Raw genomic sequence first — 14,778 nt, forward strand, 5'->3', positions numbered from 1 at the left:
GCATATGAGCCCAACTACTGAGCCGAGCTCTACTGACAACTTCGATACTGATCTGGATATTTGCGTCTCTGGCACCCTCTTTTTCACACCGAGCTTCCTTCACTCCACGTCTGTCACAAAACCACGCAATTATCTGCGCAACGCGAGATCTGCACTCAAGATACAGACATTCCAGATCGTGTCACGACACCATCTCTCTGTTATCTACAACTCATAAACCTTGTTACGCGGCTTTGCCTGTTCCAGCCGCCACTATGTCGACATCTTCCAACGAAAACACCATTTTCGACTTCGAAGTCCGCAAGGACGAGATCGACCTGGCAAAGTCAGTTCCCAAGCTGAAGGGTGCCTCCAACTGGAGGATGTGGGAAACTCAGATGTTCATGATGCTTCGTTTCAACAATCCTGTCTATGTGCAGTTGATTAGAGATGAGATCAAGATGCCCCCCCCCCCCCCCCCCGGCTCCCATCTACGCAGATCCATCTCGTAGCAGTGTCCGAGCCCTGCTTTTCAAAGAGGCTGAGGGCAACAAAGAAAAGCAAACTCACATTACTGCAGAGGCTATTGAAGCTCGCTCCATCCAAATTGTCGCTTCAAATTTGGAGCTACGCAAGCACCGCGGTGATGGCGAAGAGAAGTGGGAAAGGGCTAGAGAAGTGGGAAAAGGCTAACAACCGAGCTTTCCTACAATTTGTATCTACGCTCGAACCGCACATCTCCTCCTCACTTTATGATATTATCAATGTTCGCGTGGCTTATCTTGCACTGAGAGATCTTCACTGGAATCCGTCGCGCCATGCCACCTACCTCCGGTTTAAGAAGCTTGTCAACCTCCGCTACAAAAGGGGAGATCCTCACACCTTTGTGGCGCGTTTTAAGAATGTTCTTGGGAACTACACTGCTTTTGTCGGCGACATGGCCCCCTTGCAAGAGCTCTGCCACTTTAAGAGGGCAGTTGTCGGCAATCCTAGGTGTCGTTTCTTTATCCTCAACCTCACGATCAACGAAGAAGACCCTGACTTGATGGGCCAGGTCTACCGCGATTTCGTCACGGCCGTGAGATTGCATCAGATGTTCTCAAAGCCCCGATAGAACCGAAGTACCTTCCGGATACTCTGCTGGTCAGGACTCGATTGCTTTTGATGCTCTGCTTCTCAGTGGATATTCTCTCTAATTCTTCTTTGATTTTCACGTTTCTTTCACATTCATCTTTCTTTCTTTCATTCCCATCCTTGTTTCATTCGCATACTTTGTTTCCTTTCCAAATTCTTTTTTCACTTCTTCATTGTTCCCCTGACCTGGACGAGTTTGATGAACTCGCCAAAATTCCAACGCCACCTGGACTGTATCAGATCGAAGGTCAATCTCGACTTGACTCTCAGAGCACGACAACCAGGGCTCTTCGGAAAGACAAGAACCCCGCGTTCTAGAGATCCTCGTTTTACGACATCCCACGGAAGTCAATGAGGATATTGTCCATGCCTCGCCAGTGAGGTGACCACTGTTGAACTCCGCTACATCAATATTGTCCAGTCAGAGTGCGACTGTGTCCACTCACGTGCTTTCTACAGTAGGCCTCTCAAGGCGAATCAGAGAAGCGTGTTCGGAAAATCCAAGCTTTGGTAATATTGCCAAATATTCTTCCATTTTCCATAGTAAATCCCCTCAATATAGCCAGAAGACATCTCCTTTAAGAAAATGAATTGGCATATGCACTCCGCATGCTCGTTAGATGGCGGGAGTGTATTCGCAACAGTAGAAATCGGTCAAGAGTCGAGCTAAATTGAGATAATATGATGGCCGGATATCATAAACACAGCAGTCAGAAATGGGTCCCTTTAACCCTCGTCCGCTATAGGTGACAAGCTTCATTTATCCCTCTGTAGGCACGATCAGTAGCTCTTTTCTGGGGGTACCCTTTGAGTGATTGGCTACAGTTAAGTTGCTCATCCGTTGCTTTTACTGGCCGGTATATCAGTTGCCGACAACCCTAAAGTCTTCAGAACATATAGTGCTGTGGTGTTTGGGGCTCAACTGTGGGGACTGGACCAAGTGGCTGAGATGATCTCCAGAGATAGTCTTCATATACGTCAGTCTTAGCTGTCTCCCTTGTACTCCATATGTGGGCTGGAAGACCTCATAGATCTATGTTTACCGGCTGACCGAGGATGTGCCATTCCCGTTCCATGGTTGATATACCTACCTCAGTTCTGTGGGTCCTCCGGCCAGTCATGTGTTTACGTAAATATCGGCACTCGGGCAGGGCTCCAGTCTACCTCGGAGGGCTTCCGAGGTCACGCGCGCAGAGATAACAATCACAAAATGGCCTAATTCCTTCTAGATAACACGTTGTTCCGTAACCTAGAACGCCACGATGTGACTTGTGAAGCGCCTATTTCTTGCAAAAGGAGAATTTATTATCTCTGAGGGCCACACGTGTGTATCTCGGACCTTTCACTGCTTATCGAATTTTTTTTCGCACCGGTCTCCATTTTTTTCCACGCTAAACCAACCTTGGAACTCTGCCATGAGGCAAATTCAGACATCGGTGGAACCGAGGAACAACCCACAATGCAGGTCGCACACATTGTAGTTTGTTTTCATCGTACAACATATGTGTCTCTTCACGTTCAGCCTCTAATTCCATATCCAAACGCTCGGGTATTGCGCCCCAATTGAGAAACTGGAGAAATCTCACTCCCAGCTAGTCGACTCGGCGGAAAGACCTCGGGAAAATTAAGCACACGACCCATTATACTCCACAACTACCCGTGCGGAGAGACTTTCCAAGGACTTGAGAAAAAGTTAGCCTAAACTACGCCACCAATCAATGCAGACGGCAGGGGTTGCTGTGGCGAGATAATGTTACCTTGTCTTATCATTTTTGCCGTGAATGTGGTTACATGTAGCTGCAAGTGGTTTGTTGGCTCTCGGCGAGACGGGATCTCCGCTGTACACCGTCGGTCAATCCGTTCACTGGCATTCTTCCAGCCAAACAGGATAGGAAGGGAAGAAGGTCCGATGGTTAGTGTCTTGTGCCAAACCTTGGGCGTTCTTTATCTCTCAATCCCCAGGAAATATAATATGTATGCAATAAAAAATAAAAATAAAATAAAACCAATGGGAGACCCATAATTAATCCTCTGCCCATTTTATTTTAAAAAAGTCGAAATTTTCCTCGCAAGTGAGGAACCCATGGGTCTCAGGCGGTCTAATTTTCACGGTATTTTTTGAGTTTCACGCTTAATTGTAAATTTGTCACGTACTTTTCCTACTTCCCCAACCTTCGAGTTTGCGATCGGGGAATCGTGATGGATAAGACCCAGGAAGCTGATCCTACGGGATCGCATGTTGTGCATCATGCAGATCCGGTGCTGGATCCAGAGAATCAACATCACCATCCCCATCAACACCATACAGCCTATGCCACAGAGGGACGTCAAGATGAAGTGGTCTACTCTAAAGATGCCGAATTCGAGAAAGGAATTGTGCCTGAACAAACACCGATGGACAACGGCAGCAAAAACTCCAACGACGAAGAAGCCGGAGAGAACTTACCAGCCAAGCGCACCTGGTATCGCCGCGTGCAAAAGCAACAGAGGCATATAGTCCATGCTGTGGTCTGGCTTGTGTTTACCGGGTGAGTGAACTACTTTGATTCTACTGGGATTTTACAGTGGTACTGTACACCATCGACTCAACTCGGGGCTTACACATACTCTTCACCTAGCTGGTGGATTGCTGGCCTGATACTACACCGACATGATATAGGATGGCTCATCCCATTCCTGCTCTATCTTGCCATCACGCTGCGGATACTATTCTTCTATGTTCCCATTAGTATCGTGTCAAAGCCCATGCACTGGGTTTGGGATCATACTGCGCTCCCGTTCGTGCGCCTGATTCCCGAGAAGCTGAGAACAGCCAGTGCCGCCGCGCTATGTATCGGTGTTATTCTTATTGGCTCGTTCGTGTCCGAAGAATCAATGGATAACACACGTGCCAACCGTGCAGTCAGTCTGTTCGGAATGGTAGTCTTCATCTTCGGGCTATGGCTCACATCTCGAAACCGCAAGAAGATCGTCTGGCACACTGTCATTGTCGGCATGCTGGCGCAATTCATCGTTGCTCTGTTTGTGCTGCGCACTACTGCAGGATACGACATCTTCAACTTCATCTCAACGCTAGCCAGAGAACTGCTTGGTTTTGCTTCCGAAGGAGTCATCTTCCTGACCAGCGAGGATTTCTACGCCTATAATACAGCCTTTGTCCCATCGAGTTTCTTCATCGTCAACGTCGTCTCCGCCATCATCTTCTTCGTCTCCTTCGTCCAACTATTGTACTACTACAATGTCCTGCAGTGGTTCATTGGTAAATTCGCCGTCTTCTTCTTCTGGAGCATGCGCGTTTCCGGCGCCGAGGCCGTTGTCGCTGCCGCATCCCCATTCATCGGCCAGGGCGAATCAGCCATGCTGATCCGCCCCTTTATCGCCCACCTCACCACGGCCGAGGTGCACCAAATCATGTGCTCCGGCTTCGCCACCATCGCCGGAAGTGTCCTGATCGCCTATATCAGCATCGGTGTCAGCGCACAGGCACTGGTCAGCGCCTGCGTCATGAGTATCCCCGCTTCACTGGCGGTCTCGAAAATCCGTTGGCCCGAAGAGGAAGAAACCCTCACTGCAGGTCGTGTCGTCATCCCCGATGACGAGGAACACCGCGCCGCCAATGCCCTCCACGCATTCACCGGCGGCACCTGGCTCGGTCTGAAAATTGCGGCCATGATGTCGTCGATCCTTCTGTGCATCATCGCCCTCGTCGGTCTAATCAACGGCCTCCTCACTTGGTGGGGCCGATACCTGAGCATCAACGACCCCCCTCTGACTCTCGAGTTGATCGTCGGATACATCTGCTACCCGATTGCCTTCCTGCTCGGTGTCTCCCGTGACGGTGACCTCCTCAAGGTTGGCCAGCTGATTGGTCTTAAGCTGGTTACTGTAAGTTCCCCATCTTCATAAATGGTCATTTCCATCTCCTAACCAGCCACAGAACGAATTTGTTGCCTATGACCGTCTTCAACACTGGGACGACTACAAGGACCTCTCCGACCGCTCTCGTCTCATTGTTACGTACGCGCTCTGTGGATTCGCTAATATCGGCTCCCTGGGTAACCAGATCGGTGTTCTGTCACAGATCGCGCCCGGTCGAGCTAGCGATGTGTCGCGTGTTGCATTCAGCGCTATGGTTACTGGTGCCATTAGTACTTTCACCAGTGCGGCGGTTGCCGGCTTGTTGATTACCAATGAGAAACAGTACTTTGGTTCCTCCAGTTAGGTACGACCTGTATCTTAATCTGGGTGGTTTTTTGATTTCATACGGTTACTTGAGCATTTATTGATACCCATTCATGGGTTTGTCCAATCTTGATAGCGTCGACTTTGGAATTATCGGCAGAATCGAGCATAATTTTCACATATTCTTATTTCTTACTATGGGGGGAGTAGAGGCACGGGTGTAGAATAGTCGGCTGCATAAGTAGGACTTTGTCCTTTATATGATGTAGGACTAACCTACCTCTATACCCGTGGACCTCTGCGGGACTTACCGTGACGAAGTCTAGACAGGCGAGTCTTCTTTACTTGTGCGGAGAATCCTAGACACACATAAAATCTTGGAAGTAGAGTGTATAAGACCAAATTGATCTACAATGACACCGACGATGAATATATCTACCGCCCTAGGAGCAATGACCGGAAGAAATGAAACGAGACAACCGCCCGAGGATCTCAAGAGCAAGAGTTTCTCACGCCGGTACCTGAATGCGAAGGTTCGGAGGAACTAGTAACAATAGGAACAAAGATAGAAAATGGCATAATCAAGCAACCCAGAAACTCCCAGGCCCAAACCAGGCCCGTTATGCATTTGCAGCACGATCCCACCGCAAGTACGCGACAGGGCCAACCGACGCCGATGCAGAATGAAAAGGAAAATATATCAAATCCAACGCTCTATTCATCGTCCAGGTCTTGGTGCCGGGCGAGGACGTGACGCTTAAATTCCGCCTGGTCCGAGTCCCAAAGCTCAGCTGCTTGGGCGTTCAAGGGGCTCGCACTGGGTCAATGTTAGCGATGATAGAAGTTATAGAGGATGTGAGCAGACGCTTACTTGTTAGGCTCACCCAGCAAGCTTTGCAAGCTGAGCAGAACACTCGACACGTTGTAGACGGCGCTCCACTTGTCCTTGAGGATGTCGAGGCAGATGCGGCCGGAGAAGTCGACGTTGGGGTGGTAGATCGGAGTCTTGAACAAGACTGTGGGGGGAGAGTATGGGTAGTTGTTGGGGAATGCGAAGGAGAGTTTCAGTGTGAGGCCCTCGTAGGGAGTCTCGGTCGGACCGGTGATGGTCGCTGTCCACGAGAGGAGGTTGCCGTCTGCGTCCGGGAAGGCGGAAATACCGGGCGAGGGTGAGAGCATGAGTTGCATGAGCTCGGCCTGCAGGCTATACGGATCAAAGAGGTCGGGTCAGTTATATGTAATACCAAATCAAACTCACAAGTAGAGCTGTTTGTAGGGTGCTGAGGGGGACGAACCGTTTGGTCACACTCTGGGTGTCGCTTTTTTGACCCGAGGAGTTCAGCTTGCTAGCTTGCTGCGCGTCGGGCGCCGAGTTCTGCGTGTCTTCCATGCTGTAGTCCATTGTGGATCGGGAAGTAAGGCAATCGAGGTTCTTAAGGAATAGTAAGAAATCTGCGGATTCCCGGTTGTGGAATGCTAGTAACAGTAGCACGAGGGGTTGGAATGACGCCGGATCCGTAACAATGACCCACGGAGGACTTGATGCAACGAAAATTTAGAAAGGAGGGATGAATTGTGAGAATGGAGGATTTACGTGAAGTGAGCAAAGTGAGCAAAGTGAACAAAGTGAACAAAGAAGAAAATAGAAGATTTGTTTACTCGGCCCTTAGACGCCCCGGGCAACGCGAACCCCGCTTAGGTCAATTTACCTCCAGGGCTGTCAAAGGAAATGGATCTCTGTTTATACTTGCACACATATTTTGTACATCTTTGAAATCATGTTTAACTGAATAAGAGAAACAAATACAATTCGAAACGTAATAAAATAGTCGATCTGGTAAATTTAGGGCGATCGAGAAATCAACTGCGGGTCTGCAGTTAAGGTATTAATAGCACATGTATAGTATAATATCGGAGATTAGTATACTTGCATATATACTATAGTAGTCGTAATCCATATCATACGTACAGAATGAAGCTATTCCCTTCATCACCTTCTGCTTTGTATTGCGCCTGTGTCAACACACTACCCGATCAGGATAAAGTGGTCCGCGTCTTGTCCCGCGTTTCGCTACCCTTGCTTCGACGCGACATCTCAGCCTATCTTGTTTCCCTCTCGTTATGCCTTCTTAACCATAATTCATTTCCTGTCCCTTCGTGTATCTACCCGTTACCCTGTACATTCAATCGCATTCACTGGATTTTGGTGAGCTTTATCGAAATGCAGCATTCGCAGCTGGCCCCGCTGCCGAACAATGTGCCGTTTCGCATCGTGTCCAAGACCATCGGCCAAGGTGCCTACGCATGGTAAGTACAAGACCCACAACATAGAGTATCCAGATCTGACTCTGTTTGGTTTATCTAGCATCAAAAAAGCCTGCCCGTTAGATTCAGACAACCCTGTCTTCGCCGTCAAGTACATCCACAAAGATTACGCCGCGCGACATGGGAAGATCAGCGCAAGACAATTACAACTCGAAGTCACGGTACACAGACATGTCTCGGGCCATGGGAATATTATCAGCTTCTATCAGACTGGCGAGGATGACGTCTGGCGTTGGATCGCAATGGAGTTGGCCGAAGGCGGGGATCTTTTCGATAAGATCGAGGCCGACGAGGGTGTGGGCGAGGATATTGCTCATGTCTATTTCTCGCAGCTTGTCAGTGCTGTGAGCTTTATGCACTCCAAAGGCGTCGGTCATCGTGATATCAAGCCCGAGAACATGCTCCTGACTGGCGACGGAAATCTCAAGATCGCCGACTTCGGTCTGGCAGCGCTGTTCGAGTACAAGGGCACGCGGAAACTCTCAACCACATTCTGTGGCAGTCCCCCATATATTGCACCGGAGGTAATTAGCAGCAGTACTCGAGGTCAGAACAAAGGAGCTGGGTATCATCCGGACCTAGTCGACATTTGGTCTTGTGGCATCGTCCTTTTCGTCCTGTTGGCCGGTAACACACCGTGGGATAGCCCAACAGACGATAGCTTTGAGTACCACGAATATGTTGAGACGAACTCCCGGACTACCGATGAGCTCTGGCAGAAGTTACCACCCGCTACGTTATCGCTATTGCGTGGCATGTTGACGGTGGACCCCGAAAAGCGATTCTCGCTAGAGGATGTCCGAAGGCATCCTTGGTACACTCGTGCAAACAAATACCTCTCCACCGAGGGCAAGTTGAGAGATCCAATTAATCTGGCCACCTCGATGTTTGAATCGCTTCATATCGACTTCAGCCAGGATCCTCTTTCCCAATCTGGGAAGGGGTCGAGTCGCAGCTTTGATCCCATGGACATGGATGGTGATGACGGTGGTGCAAATGCAGGCTTATCCTCGACACAGCCAGAGATGTTGGGAGGTGGCATGTTGATGGACTGGGACAGTCCACAGAATGCCGATTTGTTTTCTTCGACCCAGCCCTTTGAAAAGAAGTTTGCCTCTCAGGATGCAGCTATCGCGGGCCATCTCGAGGATGAACCTTCTATGTCACAGTTCTCACAGCAGCCTTCGGTTCCTGTGAGTCGAACTCAGAATGCACAGAAGTTCCAAGATATTATCCCCTCGCGTTCATTGACGCGTTTCTATTCAGCATGGGAGCTCAAGCTTCTCGTGCCTCTCATCTGTGAGGCATTTCACCGACTGGGGGTTCCAGTTCCGAGTGTCCCTGCTGTTGGTGCTGGAGATACTTCTGCCATGATTCGGGTGATTGCCAAGGATGGCAGGATGTGTCCACTCCAGGGTAAAGTGCTCATTGAGTGTGTCTCCGAGGGGTTATTTGAAGTGGAATTCGTCAAGATCAAAGGTGATCCGCTTGAATGGCGACGTTTCTTTAAAAAGGTGGCTATCCTCTGCAAAGACGCGGTCTTTAGGCCGGATGAATAGAGGTCCCCCCTGTGTCCTCTGTGGATTACCATCTACTTTGTTTATGCTTTTGCCTACATAATTTATTTTCGAATGTACGACTCATGATTGATTGACGGTGGGGGAAATTGGGCTGGGCTGGAGTTTGGCTGTGTGAAATGAACACCTCATCTCACTCAAATATTTTCTATTTCTAAAATGCATATAGCATGTAGTTTCAAAAATAGACGCTTCTGTATGTCTGTTTTTTCCCGTATCAGTGCTAGAGGCAATGTAAGATGCGTAAACCTTCCCAAGGTTGATTATATATATATAACATGTGATACCAAGCACGAGGCCCTATAAGGCAATGCCGTCCACGTATATTTAGTTCAGCTCCCATGTAGGGGTGGCTGTGCTGTAGAATATATCAGAATGTTCTCTCCTTCTAATTCTATAAAAGCCGGTGAACCCCCCAAACCGGAAAAGTCTCCCGAGCCTGCCGTGTCCGATCTGAGGTTATCTCGAGAGTGCCAAACGTCACAAGCCCATCACTCAATAAAACACCATTTTTATACTTGCATATACCCTTGATCAGCTTTGCATCTAGCCCGGTCCTTCGTCTCATGCCAATTAAATCCACGTGACGGTCTGGAGCGCAGATCGCGGGGAAAAACCGACAGAAAAAGAGTCTAGAATTTTGTTCAAGAGACCGATATCCCCCGTAGCTGATTTCCCTCCTCAAGACTACCCCAATGCGGCGGATTCCTCTCCATGGATAAGCTGCCGGTAGAGATTCTGTCCAAAATCATCGACTGTAAGCCCCGGATCTTCCCCGCACCAGTTTCGACCCAGAACTGATAGCTCTGCAGACCTTTCTCCACGAGAAAAGGTCCAACTCCAATCCATATCGAAAAAGTTCTTTGCTCTTGCCCGTGATAATAATCAATGGAGATTGCACTGTTATGAGCAGTCATGGGCTGCTCGGCAGGCTGCCCGCTCCGCTGCCCGACCCTCGGAGAGTCTGATTTCCGACGCGACTGTTTCATTGTCCGCCCTAGGGCAGGAGTCGCTGAGCGATATTATCCGGCCTTCTGTTCCGCCAGTGAATGGTGACTCTGATGATACCGGGGAATTATCTTGGAGTGAGAGGGCGAGGGCGGCTGCGGAATGGGACTCGTCGGCTGAGGGGGAGCATGTGGACTGGTATTCGGAGTATATTGCTCGCCACGGGCCCATATCTTTATCATGGGTCGAACAGCCCTTGATCCGCAAGGGTGAAGGGAAGCGAGGGCAGTCTTATGAGGTCAAAGGCATGGGACTGCTCAAAGACTGGAGTTCAGCCAGGCAGAACAAGATCGTCGCCCCGCTTGAAGATGGCAGCGTCTGCATCTGGGACCTGAATCACTCCCACTCGGCTAACTCCCAAGCAAGTAAAGGCAAGATCCTTGGGGTCAGTGAGCCCGGCATCCTCATGACCAACCTGTCTGGTCGTCGGGATCAGTCCCCATCCAAGACTTCGTTGGAATTTATAAATCTAGGTGAGGGAGTGAGCGTGGATTCCCTGCGACAAAGAGCCTACCTGGCAGTTGGGAATGTTCTTAATGAAGTTGACCTGGAGACACTGAGAGTGATCTCCCAGCAGCGCTATCCCTGGTCGATTTTCGCTCTTTCCCAGGAGACAGATTACTCAGTGCCATTGACACTAGCCACTACGCTCAGTCTGCAGATCTATGACTCCAGACTGTCGGCCGTCGAGGAAGAAGAGGCAATCAGCTCGCGATGCGAGCAGATTGCCAGTTCGCACGTCCCCGAACTGGGCATCTTTGCTCAATCTGATTCGCCCTTGTTCCAACTCCAATCCAATGGACAGCCACCTACTCGTATACGCAGTCCAGAACCCTCAGATAAAGGAGCCAACTATGCACCCCTCTTCCAACCTGGTCCTCTTTCCATCCTGCATCCACCAGCTCCTCACGTGAATACAATTCTCCTTGCAGGGCGTTTCCCCAGCATCCTGTGCTACGACCGCCGCTACTTCCCTCGACTACAGACGACTGTCCATTCCGGCGGCCGACTATGTGGTCTTGCCTCAGTGCCAGCGCCTCGGTTCCCGATCTTCTCAGGCTCCACCTACCCCGAGTCACATTCGGTCGTGGCATGCGGAGACTATAACGGACGAGGCTCGCTAGAACTCTATGATATCAAACCAGCACCCGAAGACGACCACAGGCCCGCGAACATGACATCCACTCTCAGCCCAGAACACAAGAACCGCCAAAGCGCCGCGAGTTCCAAACTACTTTCCGTGGGATCGCACGGGAATCGCATCGTGTTTTCCGACGCCGAAGGGAACATCAAGTGGACCGAGCGAAACGGTCGGTCAGAAGTCCGACGGTGGAATATCAATACCTCCCAGCCTCAGATCCCATTCGGTCGTCGTAGTCAACGGTCCACCTCGCAGACAGAAGAAGACCAGCCGCGTGGGCTTTGGCCTTCCCAATCGCCCGGCAATAATGAGGTAGCCCGCAAGATTCTCCCCACTGGTGGGAATCTCACTGGAGATGAACTCTTGATCTGGACTGGAGAGCGCATTGGTCGTATCAAGTTTTCCATTCCTGCGGATTATGAGACGGAGGTGGATGATAAAGAAGTCGAAGAAGATGATGATGTGTTTATGCATGCGGAGGTTGATGAAGCTACACGCGAAGAGATGCGACATAGACGGCGTGATGATTGGGAAAGAGAACAGAGGTATGGAGATTATATGCGCCGTGCGCTTGAGAGGCAGGCGGATGAGGTCCGCTGGATGGGGAGTCGGGGGCTTGGCTGATACAGTTTATAACTATTGCATCGAGATACCCAGTTCTAGTGGGGTGTGTTAGAAACGTAAATATGTGCCTACATCTGGGTAATAGCCTATAGAGTATACTATTTGAGAAGCAACTCGGAATTAGTAGACCTCGGAGGTGAAGAGTTCCCAGGTTGGCCCCCCTTCAGTCTTCCGAGGCTTAGCAATCTCGCCCGGTCCGGCTCCCCCGCGATGTCACAAGCATTTCTAATGATCTTGTCATCAGTGACTCAGTCTCCAATATTCTTTTTGTTTCCTGGTTTGAAGTAATCTCAATTATTCTTCTTGTTTAATTGTTCATCATCTTTCCACTCGTATCCCCTACGCCCCCGTGCACTCTAAACTACTCATCCTTTGAAATTCCCCAGTGAGGGGCAAAAAAGAATCCAAAATGCCTTCGCCCACAGAAGTCGCGCACCAATTCGACTCAATTGAGGATACAATTGCAGCATTTAGTAAGTAATCTTCTCACACAGAGGACCGACTTCACCACTACAAGCATTAGCTGCTTGCGGTGCCTTGTGACCCAACCCATGGGCTAACCAAGACCTCCAACAGAGAATGGCGAATTCATAATTGTCCTCGATTCGCAAGACCGCGAGAACGAAGGCGACCTAATCATTGCCGCCGAGTCCATTACAGCCGCCCAGATGGCCTTCCTGGTGCGCTATACAAGGTAAGAGCGCGACCCAAGACAGCGACGGGGTAAACGACTACAAAAGCCGCAAACCCCCGTCCCTCCCCGCAACCGCACACCCACAAAGACGAATGCGCCAATCCCAATCCCATCTCTGCAAACATTGCTAACAATTCCAAAACACAGCGGTTTAATATGCGCCCCCATTACCCCGGATCTCGCCACCCGCCTAGCGCTCCCACAAATGGTTACCGAGAACGCCGACCCGAAGTGCACGGCATACACGGTCACAATCGACTCGAGCGACGACTCCGTGACAACGGGAATATCCGCCGAGGATCGCGCACTGACATGCCGCACGCTCGCCTCTCCAACGGCGCAGATCGACTCCTTCCGCCGGCCCGGCCATATCATCCCGCTGCAGGCGCGGCCTGGCGGCGTGCGCGAGCGAACGGGCCACACCGAGGCTGCGGTGGATTTCTGTAAGCTTGCTGGTAAGGCGCCGGCTGGTGTTATTGCTGAGCTTGTTGAGGACGGGGAGATTGTTGAGGGCAAGCCGGAGATTGGGGGGAATAATGGTATGATGCGTCGGGATGGGTGTTTGCGCTTTGGAAAGAAGTGGGGAATTAAGGTGTGTACTATTGAGGATTTGGTGGCATATTTGGATCGTGTTGAGGGTACCGGCGCTGCTGCGAATGGGAAGTATTGATCGCTGGGCTTGCATTTGATCATTTGGTTGTTATATACTGTTCGCTTCTGGGTCGTGTGCTTTTGGGTACCTTGTACATCACTACGCCTTCTCTTGGATACCTTTTTTTTTAGATGAATGGATGCATATGGATAGACTCCAGGGCTTGTGTCTTCGATGGGTAGGAGTATGAGCGTAGAGATGGTGGACTGGCTGACTACGTGGAGAAATATTGGTATATAGGTAGCTGTGTAGGGTAGCAAGGAATTGATTTAGTTTGTTTACTTGGGTATCTATCGTTTTCTGCGTGTAGTGTACATACAAATGTCAATGCTGTCGAAGCAGATGTAAGAATAATGAATCAATTTCCATGCGGCAACAATGAGGCCGCACGTATTTCCCAAACGCCAAAGCAATGCAAATCGATGGTTCGTATCAAAGCGACTTCTGGTGTCGCAACAAGCCAAGTGAGACCGTTGCGGCACCCTTGAACCACTCACTTACCGTTTAAGATGCGAGTAGTCCCTGAGAATGCTCGTCATGTGAGTGTTGGTGGTCTTGCCACTTCGGCGTGGCTTCTTGGCCTTTTTGGATGGTGCAATGACCCGGGGACCAAGCACCTTGTTCTTGTTGGTGGGGGTGATGCCGAACTTGTCCAATTCCTCCTTCACTACTTTGACATCGGGAACTTTGATCTTATCCCAGATCTGCTTGAACTCGTCGTCAAAGTGTTCAATTAGGGACGGGTCGTTGGGCCACACCATCTTGGGATGGTCATCTTTCTTGTTTCGAGTCACAAGTAGTTTGCCTTCCTTCTCCATTCTGTTGATTTCCTCTTCGACGTTCGGCCAGCCCTCCCTGAGTTCGCGAACACTCATACCCGCCGCAGTAGTTTGTGCTTGGAGGTATTTCAGGAGTTGCTCCGAGTTGCGAATGTTGTGAGGAGGGCGGAACCTGAATGTGCCTTCCCCGTTCGCGCCGCTCGGGTCAAACTCGACCTTCTCGTGCATCTGAAGAATACTCCGAAGAGCCTGCACGTAGCCTTGGTCATGGGCGCGGTGCTGGAGGGAGAGGTACGAAATGATATCCGAGAATTTGAGCGGAATGTTCTTGTTCTTCATGTGCTCGATCGCAAACAGCACTTGCGTCATAATATCTTTGCCCGTGCCTGTGTTGGCCGGCTGGGAGTAGACGATATCCGGGTCATGGCGCTTCTTTTTGATATCGCTAGAGGATGACGGGGTTGGGGCGGACGATGGGACCTGGGAACTGCTGCCAGAGACCGGTTGGTTACTGGCCACACGTCGCTGCGTGGGCATGCGGTTTGCCGACTCCACAACACTAGCGTTGAAGCTTTTGAGTTGATTCTGAAGGTACGACATGATGCGACGAAGGACCGGAGATCGCTGAGATTCAAGAGAGGAGTGGAACTGAGCTGAGATGGCAACCACTTGGGTTGACCGAG

General features: G+C 50.3%; 7 protein-coding genes across 7 annotated transcripts; 5 read left to right on the plus strand and 2 right to left on the minus strand.

Moving 5' to 3' along the window:
* Positions 1-254: 254 nt before the first annotated feature.
* Positions 255-1,093, plus strand: N7525_005965 (uncharacterized protein; the record flags this gene model as incomplete). Its single annotated transcript, XM_061213567.1, has 2 exons — positions 255-413; positions 479-1,093. 2 exons carry the CDS (start codon positions 255-257, stop codon positions 1,091-1,093), a joined length of 774 nt encoding a protein of 257 aa, XP_061070588.1.
* Positions 1,094-3,312: 2,219 nt separating this feature from the next.
* Positions 3,313-5,335, plus strand: N7525_005966 (NupC/NupG family nucleoside CNT transporter; the record flags this gene model as incomplete). Its single annotated transcript, XM_002564233.1, has 3 exons — positions 3,313-3,641; positions 3,732-4,998; positions 5,051-5,335. 3 exons carry the CDS (start codon positions 3,313-3,315, stop codon positions 5,333-5,335), a joined length of 1,881 nt encoding a protein of 626 aa, XP_002564279.1.
* A 674-nt stretch (positions 5,336-6,009) lies between these two features.
* N7525_005967 (putative ubiquitin conjugating enzyme (UbcK)) lies at positions 6,010-6,697 on the minus strand (the record flags this gene model as incomplete). The annotated part of the gene is made up of 3 exons (XM_002564232.1): positions 6,010-6,112; positions 6,167-6,499; positions 6,591-6,697. The coding sequence occupies 3 exons, from the start codon at positions 6,695-6,697 to the stop codon at positions 6,010-6,012; spliced, it is 543 nt and encodes a 180-aa protein (XP_002564278.1).
* Positions 6,698-7,516: 819 nt separating this feature from the next.
* On the plus strand, positions 7,517-9,179 carry N7525_005968 (uncharacterized protein; the record flags this gene model as incomplete). The annotated part of the gene is made up of 2 exons (XM_002564231.2): positions 7,517-7,602; positions 7,661-9,179. The coding sequence occupies 2 exons, from the start codon at positions 7,517-7,519 to the stop codon at positions 9,177-9,179; spliced, it is 1,605 nt and encodes a 534-aa protein (XP_002564277.2).
* Positions 9,180-9,911: 732 nt separating this feature from the next.
* On the plus strand, positions 9,912-11,970 carry N7525_005969 (uncharacterized protein; the record flags this gene model as incomplete). Its single annotated transcript, XM_061213568.1, has 2 exons — positions 9,912-9,954; positions 10,010-11,970. The coding sequence occupies 2 exons, from the start codon at positions 9,912-9,914 to the stop codon at positions 11,968-11,970; spliced, it is 2,004 nt and encodes a 667-aa protein (XP_061070589.1).
* A 409-nt stretch (positions 11,971-12,379) lies between these two features.
* Positions 12,380-13,334, plus strand: N7525_005970 (3,4-dihydroxy-2-butanone-4-phosphate synthase RIB3; the record flags this gene model as incomplete). The annotated part of the gene is made up of 3 exons (XM_002564229.1): positions 12,380-12,443; positions 12,547-12,664; positions 12,812-13,334. The coding sequence occupies 3 exons, from the start codon at positions 12,380-12,382 to the stop codon at positions 13,332-13,334; spliced, it is 705 nt and encodes a 234-aa protein (XP_002564275.1).
* Positions 13,335-13,813: 479 nt separating this feature from the next.
* On the minus strand, positions 13,814-14,695 carry N7525_005971 (transcription factor TFIIE subunit TFA2; the record flags this gene model as incomplete). Its single annotated transcript, XM_002564228.2, has 1 exon — positions 13,814-14,695. One exon carries the CDS (start codon positions 14,693-14,695, stop codon positions 13,814-13,816), a length of 882 nt encoding a protein of 293 aa, XP_002564274.2.
* Between the last annotated feature and the right edge of the window lie 83 nt (positions 14,696-14,778).

The sequence above is a fragment of the Penicillium rubens genome, assembly GCF_028828025.1.
Source record: "Penicillium rubens strain IBT 27055 chromosome Unknown utg000002l_segment0_segment0, whole genome shotgun sequence".
NCBI classification, from domain to species: Eukaryota; Fungi; Ascomycota; class Eurotiomycetes; order Eurotiales; family Aspergillaceae; genus Penicillium; species Penicillium rubens.